At 40.5% G+C, this 20496-nt stretch overlaps 1 protein-coding gene across 5 annotated transcripts in view; it reads left to right on the forward strand.

The window, feature by feature from the left end:
• The window catches only part of CDK8 (cyclin dependent kinase 8), an 83789-nt gene that overhangs the window by 22895 nt on the left and 40398 nt on the right, over positions 1–20496 (forward strand). For 3 of the 5 annotated variants that reach the window (XM_055701971.1, XM_055701969.1, XM_055701968.1), the window contains exons 2-3: positions 6202–6277; positions 17891–18001. In XM_055701971.1, the coding sequence (XP_055557946.1) occupies positions 6202–6277; positions 17891–18001 (187 nt within the window). The remainder of the gene's footprint in view (positions 1–6201; positions 6278–17890; positions 18002–20496) is intronic. The other 2 variants (XM_055701973.1, XM_055701972.1) reach the window with 2 other exon arrangements.

The raw sequence follows: 20496 nt of genomic DNA on the forward strand, positions 1-20496 counted from the left end.
AGGCTTTCTAATTTGGGTATATTATGAGATCATGTCACAAGCTTTGCTGAAGTAACATCCAGTGACTTTGCATTGTCTTCTCATTGTATAGGACAGTCAGGTTGATAAGGCACAAGTCATCCTTGGAAGATCTTTGGCAGCTGTTCCCAGTCATTTCTTTTTCTTCATGGGCTTGAAAGTATCTTCCCAGGAGGGTTTGGTCCGTAACCTTTCCAAGGACTGAGGTTAGGCTGATCGGACTGTTATATCATTGAGCATTTTTGCCCTTCTCAAAGAGGGTCCTGATTATTTGCCCTTTTCTGACTGTCAGGAATCTGCCATGTTCACCATGACCTTTTGCAGATGATAGAGTGGCTTTGCAATGACATCTGCCAGCTCTGTTAAGCACTTGAATGCAGCCCACCTGGCTCCATGGACTTGTGTGTCCCTCCAGTTTGTTGAAGGTGTGCCTAATTTGGTTTTCCTCTAGTTCCTTTCAGCAGGACTGTGTCGCTAGCCTTGGGAACATGGTAGCTATGTGGGTGGACGGTGATGTGAAAACTAGTGCTATGAAGGCATCGAGAGCCTCAGTTCCTTTTGTGTCTGTTGTCAGTTGGTTCTCCACACCCATTTTCTGGGTTGGTAGTTAATAGGTAAAAAATGCAAAAATAAAATAATTCCTGGTATAAATACCTTATTCTGTCAAGACTGTTTGGTGCCATGAATGTGGTGTTGGAAGAGGAGACAGAGGTAATTCTGTTCTTCTTGATTGGGTAGCGCTCTGCCCTCATTTTGCTGCACTTTCTAGAAAACGATGTATTGTTTTGTTGTGTGTTTAAGTGATCACTGTGCATACAGCGTTGGCATTTACTGTAGATGTATTAATTCTTTCAGCTTCAAAAATGGCGTTTGTGTATTCGTATGCTTCCCAAGAAGTGAATTTCTACTTCTTCCAATAGATTTCTCTGGATGTCATATGTGACTAGGATGATTTTCATTTATTTAAAAAAAAACCCAAAGAATTAACACTGCAGTGACTTGGGGGAGGAGGCAGGGGGTGATGCCGCAAAGTGAAAATGTCAAGTCTCTTAAACGTTATAATTAGCTGTCAAAAGTGTTTTATTTTCATATTCTAACCTATAGTTGTGTGTCTGGCGAAGTTCTTCCTTCCATCTCATCTACATGTGGAGTATGTCCATGTATTTGTTGTGTTAAATTTCAGGAAAACACATATGGGAGGAGGGACAAAGAAAACTGGAATGCCACAGTTTAACTCCATGCTGTCTTTATCTTAATTTGTAGTTTAAATCTTTGCTGTTGAACACTATTCTGTTACTGTAAGTAAACTACAGTGAAACCTCTGATTCATCTATTTCCTTGCTTGATGTTTGGGTAGGTAATAAGGATTTAGTATTTTTTGTCTTAGCTGGTTCCCTAGCATCCTGTACATATTTTGCTGTTAATAGTGAAGATGGGCTACTGTGTGTATGGTTTAAGGTTTGGAGTTAGTGTTGATCTAGGCGAGTTGTTCAAAGCTAAGGTGCTCTACAGCACAAATGAGTTTTCAGCTAGTAAAATCAAAATGCTGTATTTAATGCATTCGGAGAACTTTGAGTTAGTTCTGCTAAGGCTCAATCACTCTAGCAATAGTGGCAGTTGGGCTTACTCAGGATGTATTACTTTGCTACTGATGCTAATGGAATTCTCAGGGGTAGAATTAAAAAAAAAAACAAACCACCACACCTATGTGTTTTATTAGTAGGCTTATCTTTTAATTGTCAGGATTTTTGTGTTCTTTAGGGAATAAGAACCATAAACAATTAACAGATTCCTTAGTTTTCTGTAGAAGAGATACTGCATTTACAGGAACCCTGTGGTATTTGTAAGATTGTAAAGCTTCTTCCCCTCAGATGTTTAACTGCAGTCAAGTTTTATGTTTCCTTGTTTATAAAGACAAAACTGTTCCTAAATTGTGACTAGTTAATTTTGAATTTGAGATTTCTTTTGAGTTGTAATGTAAATTTAGAATTATTATCACTGATTTTAAGGCTTTGGTACTTTATTCTGCTATTTTTTATTACTCAAATTTTAAATTTATCTAGTGATCTGAATAATGAATGTAGTTTTGTAGAAATCTATTGACACAAAACTAAAAGTATTGTATGTGAGACGAAATAACAGTATAAATTATTTTTTAAACTGCCTTTTATATAATTAATTTCTTTTTCCTCCATGTGTATGATATTTTCTCCCGCTTGCTGAACATATTTATGCTTAAAGTATGCTTCTAAATAAAGGGTAGAAATACCAGGCATATTAATCCTAAAGCTTTCCAATGTGCACACATTCAACAGGCATCTGTTCCTACTGCTTTTGATTTACTCTTTTAAAGATGGCATTTTTGCTTTTAGTTTATTACAGCTGGAGGTACAAAACTAGGTAGTTACGGTCTTCTATGGTGATTTTGCAGGTATATTTATTTGTTCTTGTCGTTAAAGTCCACTGGAAGTGATGTTGCAGCTGCTTTTTTTTTTTTGTGTTGTTAGTATTGTCCCTCTGAAGAAATGACTTTTTTTTACACAAGGTTATGTAGTTTGTGTGTGACTACAGTAAACATTGCAATTTCCAGCAGCTATGTCCAAATAGAGTTTTCTTACTCTTCTTGCTTTCACAGCTGCCTGTTACTAGTGGGGAGCATTCCTGTGTTGCAGATGCCAGCCTACTGAAGGGCAAGGAAGTATGGATGTATTGAAGTGAAAAGAAGTTTGCAGATTGACCAGTTTTTCTATACCTGCTGGTAGATGGAGGAGCTGCTCAAGTTACTTAACATTCCCATGCAGCAGAGAAAGTGGACAGGTTTTCCTGAAAGGACCTCTGTTAGAAGGAAGAAATTTAGTTGAATTATGCTTTGAGTCTTACTGTGTCCTTAAAATGCAAGGTGTTAAGTGGCCCATCTTGTTACTTACAGCTAACTGTGGAAGATACTTATGAACAAGGTTCCCCCCCCCCCCCTTTTTTTTTTCTTATTGTTTGCTTTTTCCTGTCTTGTCATTGAACATCTCTTTATTTTCAGAGAAGAAAATTGCCCATATCAAAAACCGTGGGGGAGCTGTTTGGGCTGTTGATTCCAAACAGACTATTGGCGAAATTATTTTTGGAAGTTGTGTAAGATAAGCTTGGTCACTCTGGCCTTTCTTTTGGCTTTGTCACACTTCTGTAAACTCTCATTGATCCCTTAAAAAACTATTGCCCCATTTCCCTTGGCTCTCAAGGAGTTACACTAAGTCTTACAAAGAAAATTTTGCTTGGCTGAAAGGTGGCAGTAGGATTTTCCTGCTTCTGTTAATGGAAAAGCTGGCACTTATGGTTTAACGGGTAACCATGGCGTATTACCAGCCTCAGTGTAGAACAGATTGTTAGAGAGGGTTAGGAGTTGGTTTATTATGTTGTATCTCAACTGTGCATGTACAATTCAGAGAATATAAGTCTTGAAAGTCTCCAGGGTTCTCAAGGTTCTAGAGGAGAGTGTAGTGTGATGCTAAAACTGAGCTTTATCACTAAGTTGTAATTTCTTTTCTGTCTTTTTACCATGCTTATATTTCTTCTAAACTGCTTGGGTAGGTTGAGGACAGGGCACAGAGGCCACTTGCTTGTTCCTGCCTGCAGCACCTGGTCAGAGCAAACAAATGAGGGTTAATTCCCCACAGCTCTGTCAGAGCAGAGCAATATTTGGCACAGGATCTCTGGATCTCAACTCTTTAACTGCCTTTTAATGTGAGAAAATTAATGTTCAGAGACTTCTGATTTCATCCACTGGTTTGAGGATACCAAGCAGTATGTTTTTGAACCACCCTGTTAAATTTCAGCATTAAAACAAGGATTGTAAAAGAGTTAACATAAACAACTGAAAGTGTGTTCTTCCAGTTTTGTTCTAGGAAGCAGCTGAAGTATATATTTATTTTTTTAATTTCCAGAGAAAGTGTGCCATCTGGTATGGAAAATTTTAGTCCAGGCTGAATTTGGCAAAAATTTGACCAATTATAAATAGTTGTACAATCTTAAATATAAGGCAGGCTTCCTTGTACACGGTGCTACATAACAGGAACAATTGTATGGTAGCACTTGTTATACTGAGTTCTCCTTCAAATACTTTGAAGTTTAAGCAGATAAGCAGCAGGGCAACAAGAATAACCTTTAGTGTGACCTGGTTTGCTCCATATTCTGTCAGTGGTAATGTGTGTAACGGTAGCACTTGTCATGAAATAGGGATTTCTCCCACCACCTCAAAAGTGAAGTGGATGAGCACACAGTGCAATGGGAATAACCTCTAGTCCAATCCATTTTGCTTTATATTTGTATTCAGTAACAGCTGCGAGCCATTGCCAGCTAAGGCAGATAGAGGGTAAAATGATTTTTAGCTGAGAAAATTTCTCTGTATCTTTTTCCATCAGCAGCATAGGAGACCTCTGTACCGGAAAGCAAATTGGGGTTACGTTCAGTAGCTGCTCATGGAGTGTTCTGTAACTCTCCCATCCACTATAAATTTGTGTAATTTGGTTTAAAATCTGTTTATACTTTTGATCCCTATAATAGTCTGTCATGAACTGTGCAGTTTAATTATGTTCTTAATACCATAATGGTTTGTTTTCAGGCTTCATGCAACTTGTTTTCCTCAAAGGTGAGAAATAGGGAATTGTTCCCTCCTCACACCTTGTTTTGGCCATGTAGGAGTTTGTGCTTAGCATTGGCTTTTTCTCTTCCAGGCTGGGAGGTTTTAGGGTTTTATTATATGGAAGCTTTTTAATGCCTTCTATTGTTGTCCTTCCTAATTCTTCTTTTTCTTTCTTTCTTTTTTTTTTTTTTTCTTTTTCTGGTTGTGTCAGATCCCGTATCTTTTCCCCTTTTATCTTGCTGAATCCATGTAATTGCCCTCTTACTGAAATCTGCTCTTGCCCACTCGCCATTTAGTTCTTCCTCATTAACCGTGTTCAGATTTGGTCCATTAATTTCCCCCTTTTCCTCTCATCTCCATTTTGAAAGGTTATTGTTAACAGTGGGTAGTCTTTGAACCCCATGAAAAATCTCTTGGACAGGACCTGATAATTGGAGGGATTAAATAGGTAGTGATGAATATGGGAAAGTGTGTGCTTCAGGTAGGAATACAGCAATTCAAAGCCTTGCAAAAATTTAGTGAGAGCTGGAAGAAACAAGTGCATATGTTTTAAATGATCAACTACAGTTTTGTTTTATTTGCCTTTAGGATGTTTGGGTTGCTTTTTTTTCAGGGTGGCTCTTCACAGCTGTGAAAGATGGATTCATTAAAAGTTAATAAGGATTCTTAAGTAACTTGGAGATTTGGGGCTACACAAGTGCTTCAGATACTGAAGGCAATACTGTTAAGTGCCATGTTCCCCAGGAGTGGATGCCAAGCCTGCAAGGGGGAAGGACAAGCACTCCATCTCTTAAAAGTTTGAACTTTTTGAGGCTGAGGATGGGCAAGAGTTCAATGTCGTCTTTTGCTGCAGTGTGTCTCTTCTCCATTTTGCTTTGGTAGCTGGAGTTACCAATAGGCTTGCATTTTAAATAAATTACTGTAAGGTACATACTGGTTGAGGTGCAAGGGGGTGTTGTTGTTTTTAAGTATTATACATATTTAAAGCTTAACAAACATTCCTCTGGATTCTTCAGATTGTGTGGATCACTTGAGGTTTTTTCATTAATCTTAGTAGATTTTTTTAGTTTAGTAGGAACAAAACTTTAGGGCACTATTTCTGACCTAGAGGAAAGAAAAGATGTTGCTGTGATGTTGCTTCTGGGGCTACTCAAGAATCCATTAAAATATGGGCAAGACTTACTGTGTCCCAGATTAATAGTTTACGGGAGATATAGTCCTAGCTACACGTATGTCTAGTACGTACTAAATGTTTGCTTTGTTTGCTTCTTAATAAGAGAAGGAAGGAATGGAAGAAATGTCAATCATTGCTTTTAATTTTTTTATTTTTTTTAAAATCCCTGTTTATGTAGCAAGGAGACATTTTGGCTCTGTCAAGGTGCTGTGGTTAGCTTATGGTTGAGCTGGGTATCCAGGCCTTAAGCTAATAAGGAATCAAAATAAGTTGCAGAATTTGTATGTATTAGAAACTGTCTTCTGAGTGGTGGTGAAGAGCTCACTTTGAATTCATGGTGCAACATTTGAAAAAAATTTCTGTTCTTCTTTCACAGGAAAGATGATAAAGATTACGCTTTAAAGCAAATAGAAGGTACTGGAATTTCTATGTCTGCATGCAGAGAAATAGCAGTAAGTAACATTAGTTCTTTGTACTAATGAACAGACTTAAAAGTATTGTTTTGAGTGCATGCTGGGTTTTGTTTGCTGAATTGTTATTCTACTGTGGGTGCTATATTTTTATCATGGAGTTGTAATGTAAGTACAAGTATCATGGAAGATTTTGCTCACCTGTTAGGTTTGCTGCTAAAAATGACAGTGTCTTTAAGTTACAATTTGGTGCCTGCTTCTGGGCAGATTAAATGCAGCAGTTTAAAAACATGATTAGAGTCAGTGGCTTAAATTACATATTTGATCTGACTTTTGCATTAGTACTTCAGTTACTTTCTGAAAGAGATTAGTTCTGGCTGGCTCATAATGATTAAAACATGTTCACTTCTATTAAAGTGAAGACTTCAAACTAAACTGGCATTGTTGTTGCCTCAGAGGCTGTAATACACCCATTAATATTATTCAAACATTTTCTTAAGTTATTGAGGTTTATGTTTGTAAATTCCGTGTTGTTAGAAACTGGTGAATAATGTGGTCTAGTTACAGTTTGTGACAAGCCTGCAAAGAAATACTGGTAAAACTGGTTTTCCGAAGTTTAACAGTTATATGTTCTTATACTGTTGCTTGGGTTTATTATTCTTGAAATGTTTCAACTGAAATTACTTACTAAAAGGAAATGCATGTAACTTGGGGGGTGTGGGGTGTGTGGGAAGCAAATAGTTCATATTCCTCAAGAATGTAGAACTACACCTGCCTAACTTAATTTTTATTGATTGAGTACCAGGCTTCCCTAATTTGTCAACTTCCAGTTGGCTTAGTAATTTCAAACATATTATGCCTTGAACTGAGTTGAAAAAAATAAAATGCAAAGAATATTCATCAGGAGAAGCTCTTCCTGTCTGTTGATGAAAGGTGGGCCTCCCTGCTGTCGTACACATCCACTCTGAACTCAAGGAGCTGAAGACAGGGTCTTAAATTTTGCTTATGTCTACCATTTTGGCAGAAGTTTTCCAAATACTGTGTGACTCCTTCAGGCTGAATGGTTTTGGGAAGTGTCAGTTACCATTTCAGAGGCATTCGGGAAATTTTTTTGTTTGTCTTCTTGCAGTGATCTGCCTGAAGAGTTTTGAAGAGTTCATTCTGATTCAGTTTGGCAGGAGAAGCTTGGCTGGTATCTCTGCTCTGGATATGACCCTAGCTCAATTTCTGTCTGTTAAAAGAGGATCGGTAATTTGGCTGGCAGTTGGGAAGGATTTGCCTCATTGCATGGCTTGGGGCATGTTGTGTAGTCATTCCTCTTGGTCAGAAGGGTCCCTGGTAGTAATGGAAGAGGAGCAAGAAGCAGAAAGGCATTCTCCTTGCTCTGAGCGAAGTGTGCCCTTTGAAGAGAACAGCAGTACAATGCAGGACCCATATGGGGCAGGGTTAGTGGGGGAAGGAGGGGAACATACTGAAGATAACCAAAGATGCCAAGAAAACGGGCATCCAGAGCAAAGAAGGGAGCAGAGCCCAAAACCAGGCATAGGTGTAGAAAGAGTAACCTGAAGCAGCATTTCTTGAGCTGTTGTTGGCTTTGCTTCCAGTTATGCTTCCAGGCTTGCAACTGCTGACACTGTTGTTGAATTTTCCTGCAGTTGAGTTAATAAGTCACCATGGACTTCTGGGTTTGAGTCTCTCTGCCTTGCTATTCTTTTATTGTTGCTGTTTGGAGTTAACAGGATATTTTTTCCACTAAATGTGTGGTTCATTTTAATTCTATTAAATAGAATCCACCCTGTTGCCCCCCGACCCCCACCTCCCATCAGTTAATACTGGAAAAGGAAAAAAGGAACCTCATATGGAGATGGATGAGATTAAGGATAATATCCATACTGTTTATATTGCTTATGTGTGCAGTCTATATATGAAAATGCTGCTGAGTTAATCAGCAGTGTTGTACCTTAAAATTTCATCTGTTCATCTAGTTAATAAAATTAGTTGTTGTCATACTTCAGGTGAAGGCTGAATGCTGTATTTTGTTACAGTGTGTTCTTGACTACCTCAATTAATGCATTTTACAAGCCTGGTGGTATTAAGAGGAACTAGGATGACTTGGTTTACATATGAGATCTATCCATTTCAGCTTATCGGGAGAGCTGTAGCTTGTATATTTAACTATATGGGAAGAGTGCAATTTGATCTAAGTCCTAGTGAAACTCCACCTTATTTTTACAACTCTAAATGGCTTTTGTCATGTTTATGATGACTAACTTCAGTTTTGGACTACTGAGTAACTTATATGTTTTAAAATGTCCATAGTCTTACTCTTCTAAGATGTCTATCTGATGCAGACACCTGAGCTGAAGAACATTGTTGTATCTTGATAAAAATAAAATAAATATCAAAATACATCAGTTATAGGGAAAGGCTTGAACTAGGTGAGAGACCTGAGCTGAAACAGTTGACTCTGTTATGGAATGAGCTCAGCCTGTATGTGTATGCGAAAGACTTCCTATGTTTGTGTTCCCTGCAGCATGAGAGCTCAGACATGATGCTCAAGAACCTAGCTAGTCTCTCACACCATTGAAATAAGAGGGTTTTTTCAATAATTGAATGTAAACCATTTCTTTAACTGGCAGAATTAACAGTTACTGTGGTAATCATGCTAATTGAATCGGTGTCTTTAATATCAGGATAGTTGTAATGTTATATTTTTCTTTGCTCATTCATCCGCCATGGTAAGCATTTATGAATCCTGCCTCTTTGAAACCTGAACTGAATGTTTGGCTGCTCATCTCTTGTTCTCTGCAGACATGTGTACTACCTGGGATTCTGAGTATCTTTTTTGTGATCTGTACTTTTAATTCTGAGGATTTAAGTGGGCACTAAAACTGCATGCTCATCATACTAAGAGATGGGTTTGTATTAGGTGGGAGAACAGAGGGATAGAATGGTGAGGAGATTTGTATAAAAATACACAAAACATACAAGCCCAAATGCCTGATTCCTCATATTCCGATTTAATCACAAGGAAGAAAGTTCGTTAAAGCCTATCCATCTGAAATAGTGCAGCGAAGGATATTTCACATTTCACAAAGCAGGAGAACTCTTCAGGGCTGTAGGAAGCTGGAATAGTAAGCCAGGTTTCAAACTGAGCTTCGGGATTTTGGGTTTGGCAATTTCCTGTACAGGAGTCTTAGGCTTTAAAGTAATCAAGTGACTTTTTGACACTTAATGATTAGCGTTTTTTATTCAGTTGTAGCAGGTTTGCAAGTACATTGCTTGCCTGTGCTTTCTTTGGTTAGTGAGAAGTCACTTGGGTTGTTGGGTGGGGGTTTTTTGTTGTTTTGTGGCTTGCGTTTTCTTTGGGGTTTTTTAAAACTTTTTGCAGGACTTCCATGTAGCTTTGTTTTTTTGGTGCCTGGGTCTGTTGACAGAAATACCTCTGAAAAGCTCGCTTGTATGTAAAAACATTCCATAGTGCTTTCATATGATAGCATTAGTTTTTGACTTGGCTCTGATGAGGAAGTGCTACGTATGGTGGCAGACTCCGTGGTGGAAATGCTGAGTGGGACAAAACAGAGCTGGGGTGGATGATGCTGTGCTCTTGCTGTCTCCTGTCTGTGTGGTGTCCTTCAAACACTGTAGCCAGCTTGTACAAGTTAGAGCAGCCTTGAGTCTGCTGGGGCTGGGACAGGAAACTACAGGACAGTAAGTAGCTGGCTGCCCCGATAGTTTCCACTCTTCGTCTGCCTTGGAGGCATTTGGGCATTCCTAGGATTTTGTGGCTTCCTATTATAACTCACATGTCTAAGGATTAACAAAAGGAAGGGGAGTATTGATTTTTTTTGTCTCCCAGGCAAGAGACCGGGGGCCCACCACAGCTCTCCCTCCGTCAGGAACTCTGCCTGGTTTGCAGGGAGCCAGGTACACGGTACCAGGCTGGTGTGAGAATAAGCGGAGAGCGAGCTGGCTGATGGCAGCTGCTCTTAATTGAGAGAGGAAGCTTCTGCAGCAGTGCTGCTCACCCCTGCGGCTGCTTTGTTAGCCTGGCTTTCAGCTTCTGGACTGGGAGGTGGCAGGAGGTAGCGGCAGTGCTAGAGCAGCAGGCTGTGCCCCTTGGGCAGGGGAGGAGGAGCTGCCATCGACTTGTGGTCTTGGCAGTGGAGGCTGCTGTAGAGGTGGATTGGTCCTCCTCACACACTGGAGCTTCAGCGTCCTGGGTGGTAAGAACATGTCATTACGTGATTATCAGGCCTCTTTCCCCTCTGCCAGTGGGGGAGATGGAAAAAGGGTGTAAGGGCCCTTTCAGAGCTGGTCTGAGGGTGACCAAGGACTCTGAGGCATCTTGCAGCAGCTGGAAGGGACCCCATGAGGCAGAAGCCAAAACTGGCTGACTACAGGATTCACCCTTTTCAACATCTTTCTCTGATAAGGAGCAAACTGCTGTCCCAGTGAGCTTGCTGGAAGAGGTCCTGTACCAGCTGTGCAGTGAGGAACAGTATCTGGGTGTAGGTTCCTCAGGTTGTGGGGGTTGTCGTGTGCTTTCCACGCTAACACGTAAAGCGGTTTCCCTCAAGACCAAACACAGGAATCATTTAGATGAGTACAGTCCTCATGTCAGAAGACAAGTAGTGATTTCTTAGTAATCTTTCCATGTGGTGAAAGGTGACAAGGTATTGTGGAAGATAAATCTTTGATTTGACCCTCTTTGGCAAATCTAATGACTCTCAAAAGCTTGAATGTAATAGTAGTATGGCATGTAAAGTGTGAATTGTGACTGAGTACTTGATTGAGCTATGTTACAGGGCTACAAATGGTATTCTTGAGAGACTTTATATAAAGGGAGAGTGATACTATTTTTAGTTCTGTGAAAGTGGGACAGAGATACTGATGAAATGTTAGAAATTGGAATCCTTAGAAATCATAATTCTTTCCGTGAACAGCAGAATTTGACCAAGCTTGACATCCAGTGTCTCTCATCTGTTTTCTTCATCTACCTCCATACTTTCAGAGAACCTTTAATAACATCTCTTCTAATACTTTGAATGTGTTTGGACATGAGACACTAGTAAATATTGACTTAAATATGTCAAGTAATTTGGTTTGGAAACCACAGAAATGCGCATTTTTCTCCTTGGTATTTTGTGTTGTCGGGCTTCTTTTTTGCGACATTTAGGACTTCAAAAATAAACCCAAAAGAATAAAACCATCAGTTTCACACAGTTGTAAGCCTGAAGAACTGGAGCTTCAAAAATGTATTGTCAGCTTCATAGTAAATTATTAGTGTGAGCAGTATTATAAGTTTCTGTTAGATTGCCTTTTTAAGCTTTCATTTGAACACTTTTGAATGGAAAACAGCATGTACTTTGAGCGTATATCTTGTTCTTTTTTAGTACTGTGGAATATCTGACTCATGAGAATGTAAAATTGTGTTTACATTGAAACAAACAGATCTTGAATCTACTGGATAGCAGCTAAGCCACCTTGGGATTTAAGAACTTGTGTAATAAAATTTGGGGTTTAAATAATGAGTTCAAAGTACTTGAGTAGAGCTCCAATGTTGGATAGGAAACTAAGAATAGTAATTTTAAATTTTTTTAGATTTTTTTTTATGAATATAGACTTGAATGACACTTCTGGAGTCATCATATTCTCCTGCTCTTGCAGATAAGCAAAGTGCAATTTCAAAAATTTGGCAAACAAGTTAAACTTGAAAGGAAAAGAAAAATCTCTGAAGGCAGGTCCTGAGTCTCAATTCTAGTAATGACTCTATAAACATCATTCAGTCTTTAAGCCCAAGTTAATCATGACAACTTCATACCCATTTGTACTTACGACGATGCTGTCAGTAGGTTAGAATAGCTCTTCTCTCCCCCTTTCAGTTTAGAGAGAGAGAGATTGACTTTCTCTGGCTTAGTTTTGGCGGGCTGTAAGGCTTCTGGCTTGGCTTGCTGGTTTCCCGTTGTGCGGTAGACTCTTGCTTCCCGTGGGTGTAGGCTTGGGTTTTCTCTGCCCTGTTTCAGTTGGAATTAATCTTCCCTAAATTTACCTAAAATGCTGTGCACAATTGTGGGTATGTCTCACTACTGCCTGTACTCATCTGCTGTAGCAGTAGTTCCACTGGTATCTTACCTGTTACAGGGTGACCGAATCTTTGTCAGTCACCTTCAGGTCTGAAAATCACCTTTCCTTCTATATCAGTTGCAATCTGCTTTCTGTTCCAAGTCCCTATTTGCCTGCTTTCTATCTTAAGGCCATGGCATGACTATTAATATATGACTTGTTTGTTGCTGGATCACTTGATGGAACCGATGTGAGCCTTTTTGAAGCATGAGATGATGGTTAGGTTTTGAATGTATGCCATCAAACTAGGAAGATGACACAACAGTAATTTTTGCTTAAGTGAATATTTTGCTTGATATTGCCAACGGGTTTGTGTCTAGCTGGCTTTCTGACTGTCCTAAGCTTTGGGAGAAATGTGTTGGATAGCACTCATAGGAAGGCAGTGAGAGCAAGGAGCTGCCTTTTCTAAAACAGCTGATGTCCTGAGACAGGACATCAGAGAAATTCCTTCTGGGTTGGGTCACCTGGCCAGTTGCTCCAGCAAATGAGTCTGTGTTGTGTTGTGGGAGTAAGCATGGTAGTACTGCAACACTAAGCAGGTTACATTCCCTGGGGACCATACAGAGCAGCAAGGATTAAGAGTGGGAGAGGAATGACATTTGCAGTAAAGCTGGAAATGCTCACCTACATGGAGAGTGCAGTGTCTTGGCTCGTGAGAAGTGTCTGTAGTGGTGGAGAGCTGTATGGGAAATGTGGGAATATCACCGGAGGAAGGAGATCATGTTCATAAAGACTTGTGCTGAGTTCAGCCCATATTTGATGTGAAGGTAATTATTGTTAGTGTCCCTGTGCAAGGAAAGATTTGCTGTAGTCAGGTGGCAGTTTGCCAGGCTGCCTTAGTGCTGCTGTTGATTATTTAATAATGTCCTGTCTAACCCCACTCTGTCCTTGTTTGTGAAGCAATTAAGCAATTTTATGCATCATTAGGACACTTTCATTTACTGTTTCTCGGCTGGTCCCATGGCTCTGGAATGAGTATTTGTGCATTTGAAGAGGGAGCTGGAGGATCCTTAATGTGAGCCCAGACTTGCATGTAGGGATGTGGTTTCCCTTGCTCCGTCTTGAATGGTATTTATGAAAGCAAGGGCAAGGCTAGCCAGGGACAACATGGGGTTATAACACTCAAGTCAAAGCAGATGTATCAGCATCTTCATCATTTGCTGATTTTTATTTCTTGGAAGGTCAGTTGGGTCTTCCTTCTTTATAATGGAAACCCAGACCAACTAATTTAAGGGAAACCTTTCTGGTTGTAGAAATGGATTTGAATCATCCTGTGATATGCAAATGAAAATGATTTTTTCTCAGTAATTTACAGAGAGCAAAATGCGTAGTTTTTCTTTACTTTCTCTTTGTGCTCTGTACAACTGAGCTAGGATAGAAGCAATTAGATACCAAAGTCATAAGGCCAAAAAACGGCCTTGATCATTAGCCGGCACGTATTGATAGTCAAACTGTGTTTCTTGTACTCTGTCTTCAGCTACTGAACACTAGTCAAGTCATCTATGGGTTGGAGAGGCCGGGTTCATGGAAACTGCGGGTGCTGGAAATGCTCTTTACAGCCCATGTGATGTGCTATCTGTGTGAGCTCTTTCTGTCCTTCAGACTGTTTGCATTTGTCACTCTGCATTATCATTATCCTTGAGCATTTCAGCCTTTCCAGGATGGTGATTCAGGGATCGTCTGTCACCACTACAGCAACTGCTTCCTTATCCAGATGCTTTTGCTGGTGTATATTAGCCATCAGGTTCACTGGGGTCCTTGTAGCTGTCTAGCTTTGGCCAAACCTGTTAGGTTTTTTAAGCAGACTGGAAGAGTATGTAGTTAAAGGCTATTCAGCGTAGGGAAAGGGAAAACTCGGCAAGAATGATAAACTGAGCACACAGAAACAATAACAGCTGCTCTCAGTGACAGCAACAAAGGCCAGAACCCTTAAAACATCGGTGGTGGGCCTCAAAAGGAACCTCTCAGGTGGGTGCTTGAAGAGAGTCAACCAGGGGTGCGTAACTGATGAGAAGGAAAGCAGATTGCTGTGGATCTTACAGGAGGATAGAGGTGTTAGTGGGTATTTGAGAGGAGTGCTGGGACTCTGTAACAAACTTCTGTGGGATGTTTAGAGGAAGGATAGAAGGCATAAAAGGAAGTGATCAAGGTGGGTCGGGAAGGAAGAAGCATGGGAAAATGGAGAGGGCATAAGGGGAGGTTTCATGTAACCAGGCTACTGGGCAGCGTGCTTGTCTGGGCCAGCTCTGGATGTGGTCACTACAGTCAGTGCTGTGTCTGTTCCTAACTATTCTCTGTGTGTGTGTGCTGTCTGTCCTGTGTGTGCATTTGTGACCTGCTAGAAAACTTCAGGCAGGCCTAGGTGGTGAGAACAGGATGAGTGTGTGACCTGCTAGTGAGCTTCAAGCATGCAGAACCAGCAAGCAGGAGGAGACCAAATTCTGGAGAGACCTGACATCGGAGCTGGAACCTGGATGAAAGGGCGTGCTCTCTGCATTTAGATTTTGAACAGATGTAAGATCTGCACTGGAGTCAGAGGGATCTATGAATATGTGTTCGTGTGTATGAACTTTAAGCCTGATTAGTCAAAGTGGAGAAACGGAATCCTGGCCAGCTGTGGTGTTGAGGTTTTCCATAGACACTGTTGGTGCTGGTGTGGGTGTCTGCAAAGAAGATGCTGTTCTCCTGCCTGTGGTGATACTTGTGTGGTTGGTCATGGCTGTATTGTGTGTGTGCCAGTAGGAAGTGCGTGCTCAAGTTACTTGTCCCTTGCTACTGGCTGGATTTGGAAAAGGGAAGAGCTGCAGCCTGTCTTGTCACAGGCCAAGAGGAATAGTGTAAATCTGTCTGCAGGATTGACTACCCCTAGCACAGACAAAGGAGAATTGTATCTATGCTACCTCACTCTACAGACAGGGAACCCTTCTGCTGCATTACTCAAGTTTCTTGTCTTCGTGTCGTGTTCTGGTCCAGCTTTGGTTATGGGTTCTTTGTGTGTCCTCTGAGGTAAATCATATTTAATGTGAAGAGGTTGGGTTTTTTAAGTGGATGATTGCTGCTACCTGGGGAGTAAGGAGTAGGACAGGCTTAAAATGGGAGAGGAAGCGGTAAAGGAGAAATGACATTATTTTCTAGAGCTCTGACTAGTATCTGCCCCTTCCTTGAAGGAATAGTCTCTTCTATGTGGTACAGGTGTGTTGTTAGGCCACAGGAGTTCTGATAAAATTTTGGTAGGGACACATAGTTGCTGAACTGTCATGCAATCTGGGTACAGTTAATTCATCAAAACATTGAGTATGATTTTAAGCTGTGATTTTATACTGATTCTACAACAAGTCCTTCGCTGTACGGTCTGGCTCAATGGTATTTTTAAACCCTGTAACCTCATTTGCTGTGAAGCTGCTGACTCCCATCAATGGTCTTGGATGCTGTACTGGGTCTAGCTCGGATGCGGTTAGTCTTTTCCATAGCAGCCTGTATGGTGCAGTGTTTTGGATTTGTGACTGAAGCAGTGTGATAACCCACCAGTGTTTTGGCTGTTGCTGAGTGGTGATGGGACAGTGTCCAGGCTTTTTCTTTTTCCCACTCTGTCCCTCCTCCTTTTGGGGAGGCAGCTTTTCCTGGGAGACTGGCTGGGCATAGGTCTGTTTGTGGGAATTGGTGAGAGATCACCTCTGCATTGTTTCTGTGGGGTTTGGTGGTGTGTATGTTTGTTTGGTTTGGGGGGTGTGTTGTTGTGTTGTTTTTTTTTTTGTTTTAAATTCCTCTTTCCTTCACTTATTAAATTATCTTACCCTCACTCACAAAGTTTCTTACTTTTTTTGCTCTTTCTCTCCCATCTGACTCAGTGGGGTGAGGAAGTGTCTGTGTGGAGCTTTGCTGCTGGCTGGGGTCAACCTACTACAGATGACCCTCACCTGTAATTGATAAAAAAATGCAAATAAGCATTTTTTTACTTTTCCCCTCACTGATCTTATGCTTTGCAGGGATTGCAGGCATTTACAGAATTCCACGCTTCTTGCAGATCTTGCCTTAAGATTTCTCTATATAATGCTTTTACAAATCTGAAGAGGTTTAACGTGCTGAAACTGCTTTCTGCATTGATTTGTAACGTTGCATTGTTTCCTCAACCCTCTGTCTCCTGTTTGATCTCGTACTTCAGATAAAAGCTCTGTGGGCTTTAGGTCATCTTGCTCAAGAAATGCCACACTGAAAAGACTCTGTCAGTGAGTAGGGATGGCAGTCTGTCTCAAATGAAATTTAAAAGGAGGAAGCCAATGTGCAGATATCCACTCCCATTTTACTATCTCAATAGCAGCTAAAATGTTACCATATGTGACAAAGGTATCAGTAGAAAGGAATTATTTTTTTTGTCTCCTCTATTATGTAGTGGGAAAATTACATTTTATTGCAAATAGATTCAATCTCAGAAATAAAATGTTATTTTCTATATTCACATAATAGTTCAAATTGTCCTTGGCTTTTAATAAAAAAACCCCAGCCATTCCTTTTATTAAAAATGTTGTAATTTCTGGCAGCCTGAGATGGCAAGAATTTGTCTGGTCTTGGGTAACTATGCTTGACTGTAGTTTGCTTAGATTAAGTTTTTAGATTTTTCTTAGCAGTTGTGCAAGTACAGTGTAACTGTAACATGACCAGTGGGGCTCAAACAGACGGATGCTGTCTGTGTTCACCTTTTGTGCTGTATCTCAGCAATGTTTTCTTTTTGGTGGTGGTTAAAGCTGTAGTTTCTGAAGCAGCTGAGCTGGCTTAATGGCTCACTGCTGATGAAAGAAGTTTTTGCTCCTAGCTGTGTCTCTTTGCTAGTGTTAGGTCTGCTGTTAGTGCTGTGAGTCATTTCAGCTCAAGTACTCAGCAGAAAATTATTGCCTTTGTGCGTCTGGGTTGGTTTTCTCTTGAACTGGGAGCTATTTCATGGATGGCTTCTGTGAGTGCTGTAACTAGTGTAATATACGTTGTGGGAGGGAGCTGGACCTTCTTCTGTAGGTTGTGGTGACCTTGTAGATCAGCTGACTCCATCTCACAAACCACATCTTCATTTAGCTGACTGCATTGACAGGCTCTAAATGAGTCATCCCATTCAGCCTTGAATGACTGCAACCGAAATGCAGGGTTTTCAGATAATTGGGAGTCAGGAGAAAATTGGATACCCCAAATGGCTCTATCAAAGTTTACAACCTCTGGGAAAGGGCAGATGCCACAGCTGGCTGTTTGCAGAGTCTTCTTGATCCTGGATAATAGTGAGGTTTACACAGACTTAAACTTTTAGGAAATTAATAAGAAGTGAATGTCCTAAGGGGGTTATGACCTGCTTTCAGCTTTGGTTTCAAACTAATGACTGGTTCTTTCATTAGAAAAAATATGTGCTGTTTTCCATGACTTGCAAATTTCAACTTTCATTGTTAGTATTGTAGAGTATGTAGCAAAGACTAAAATATTCACCTTTCCAGCCCTTTCACAGCTCTGGATGTGTGGATATAACTGTTGTGGACTTTCTTTATTTTGCAGTTGCTGCGGGAGCTCAAGCATCCAAATGTCATTTCTCTGCAAAAGGTGTTTCTTTCTCATGCTGACAGGAAAGTGTGGCTTCTCTTTGACTACGCTGAGCATGACCTCTGGGTAAGGTGAATTGTTTGTAGGTACCAGGCTTAGAGTTTTAGTTGCAGCAAATGGACAAGGTCAGGGAAGACTCATCTGTTTAAAACCGGTATAGCCTCTTACCCTGTGTTTGTTGGAAACATTTTCAGTACTAAAGGAAAAGCAGTGGAAAATGTTGGGTAAGCACACTAACACGGTTAATCTGTGACCCCTTTGTAAGGTCACATTTAGCTTTCAGTATCTGCATTCAGGGAGCTGTGTTCAGCTCTCAGTAGCTAGAAATCTAGTTAAATAAATGCAGATATAACCCTCCATTACAGCTGAAGTAGGGTGCAGGAAAATATAATTGATTATGCAGGTGGATTCTTCTTTGAAAAAAGACAGACTTACTGGCTGAATAGGACCGTTTTTAGTTACATGAGGACAGAGTTACAATAGGGCGTAGTTACAGTAGGACAGAGTTTTAGTTATATTGCATGTCATCTATGAATATATGAAATGAGAGTAAGGCCACTGTATATAATTGAAATGTAATTCATATGTTTCGGTGGGAAGAGCTTTTTACTCAAGTAATCTGCTGAAATTTTGTTTATTTGGGAGGAAGGCTGTTTATTCCTAATTACAAGATACAGCTTTAAAATATAATTGTGTTGGAGGTGAAGTAAATTTGTTTTAAGATATATACCCTTTTCCTCTGTTACTTAAATTTCAAATTTTCTTTAAGTGTTCCAATTGGTAGTTAAGCTTACAAATATTAAGTTATCATTGTAGAGAACCCAAAATACCATGCAACTTTGACTTCCCTAAAAAAAGCTATCTGTGTGCCTTGAATTAAATATGACATACATTTTGAGCATTGCTCTCAATGGAACAAGTATTTCTAACCTTAAAAGATATTTAGAAGATGTGGATCTAAGGGTACAACAGAGACAACTTGGAATGAGACGGAAATCTTTGTGTATGTGTTCATGTAAGAAGTGCACAGTAAAGATTGAGTTTTTTCCTCTGCAGATAGTTTAGACAGCACAAAACCAATCTCTGGAAAATGGTGTTCCTTGTAGTTGGGAGTAAGTCAGTAGTATTTGCCGAAGAACTAGCGTGTCAATTTTCCTTCAGCTAAAGCTGAATTGAAGATACTTTATCCCAGTTAAATGTCTTGGAAGTTCTGATACTTGACATTGAGATTGTGTTACCAAAATTAAGTTAGATGGGGAAAAAAAAGAAGTTACCTGACAGCTGAAATGTTGAGGAATTCTGAAGGCTGATGTACAAAACCAAAACAAACCCAAATAAACCAAAAAAATCCTGAGAAAATGGAGTAAAGGTGCGGGTTTTTTTTTTTTTTATTGTGGAGAAAAAACAAGCACACTTTTTCAGTGCTCCCCCATATTTATGATATGCTAAGCTACAGAAGTTTAGGAATGTTTGAGCTTGGGGTTTTTTGTTTGTGTGCTGCAAGGTTTTCTGTTTGTTTGGATGATTGTGACTAGCAGTGACCTGTCCTGGTTTGTATTTATACGTTTCTGCAGCACTTCATACTTAACCAGACTCACCGCAGAAGCACTTCTGTTAATGCAACACTGGCTTGTATATAAGTAACTTAGGAATGACCCTTAATTTTGACCTTACGTTGACATGCACATACCTGTATGCACTCCAAAACTCCCCAGCCGTACCAGCTCCTAGTTGTTCGCTGTATCTGGATGCAAGAGGCTTAAATGCAGTGACTGGGCTGGCTCCATGCCCCAGAGAGCTGGCTATGGACCAAGTCCTCCAGCGCTGAGCATATCTAGTGCAGCAGGTCTCAAACAAGTCTGGGAAAAGGGCACGGCATATATTAGAGTAGGAACAAAAAAGTTCAGGAGAGCCATCTGCCTGTCTCTGAAGATTTGCTACTCTCTGGCCACTGCATGAACAACATTTTCTTTGGAGTTAGTGGGAGTGGGAGGTGAGAGGAGGCAAAACTTGTGGCTTGTGCATGTGGTACTTGACTGACAGGGCACGGACTGTCACCTTTTCATCAATGTTACTCTTCTCGGTGCAGCTCCATTTTTATCTTTGGCAGGGCAAGGATGTGCCTTTTCCTTCCTCCTTGGAAAGCCAAGCTCAATGCCTGAAGCAAAGGAGGGTGGGCTGTATGGAGCTGGGCTGCAGCAAGAGAGGAAAGGCCATTTCCCAAAGGGGTTTGAGTATTTGGGTACCTAATAGGCATCTGGAATATGAAAGCTCAGGAACATAGGAAGAACACACGATAGAAGTTGGGTGTTAGGTTTTGGATGGACAAGACCAGGGCTCTTTTAATGGTCACAGAAGTGTGAAGCATCACTTAAAAGATGTGTGCATGCTTGAAAAAGTTTTTCTAGAAATTACCCCTCTCTCAAAAGGAGACAAACAAGGAAATGGTTACTGCAACTGTGGCACACCTTATGCTGTTGAAGTTAGTGGCCCCTGGGACTCAAGTGCTAAGGCAACATATCCTTTTGGACTCCTTGTTGTGGCTAGACATCATTGCCTGT

This window comes from Falco cherrug, chromosome 2 (genome assembly GCF_023634085.1).
Source record: "Falco cherrug isolate bFalChe1 chromosome 2, bFalChe1.pri, whole genome shotgun sequence".
Taxonomy (NCBI): domain Eukaryota; kingdom Metazoa; phylum Chordata; class Aves; order Falconiformes; family Falconidae; genus Falco; species Falco cherrug.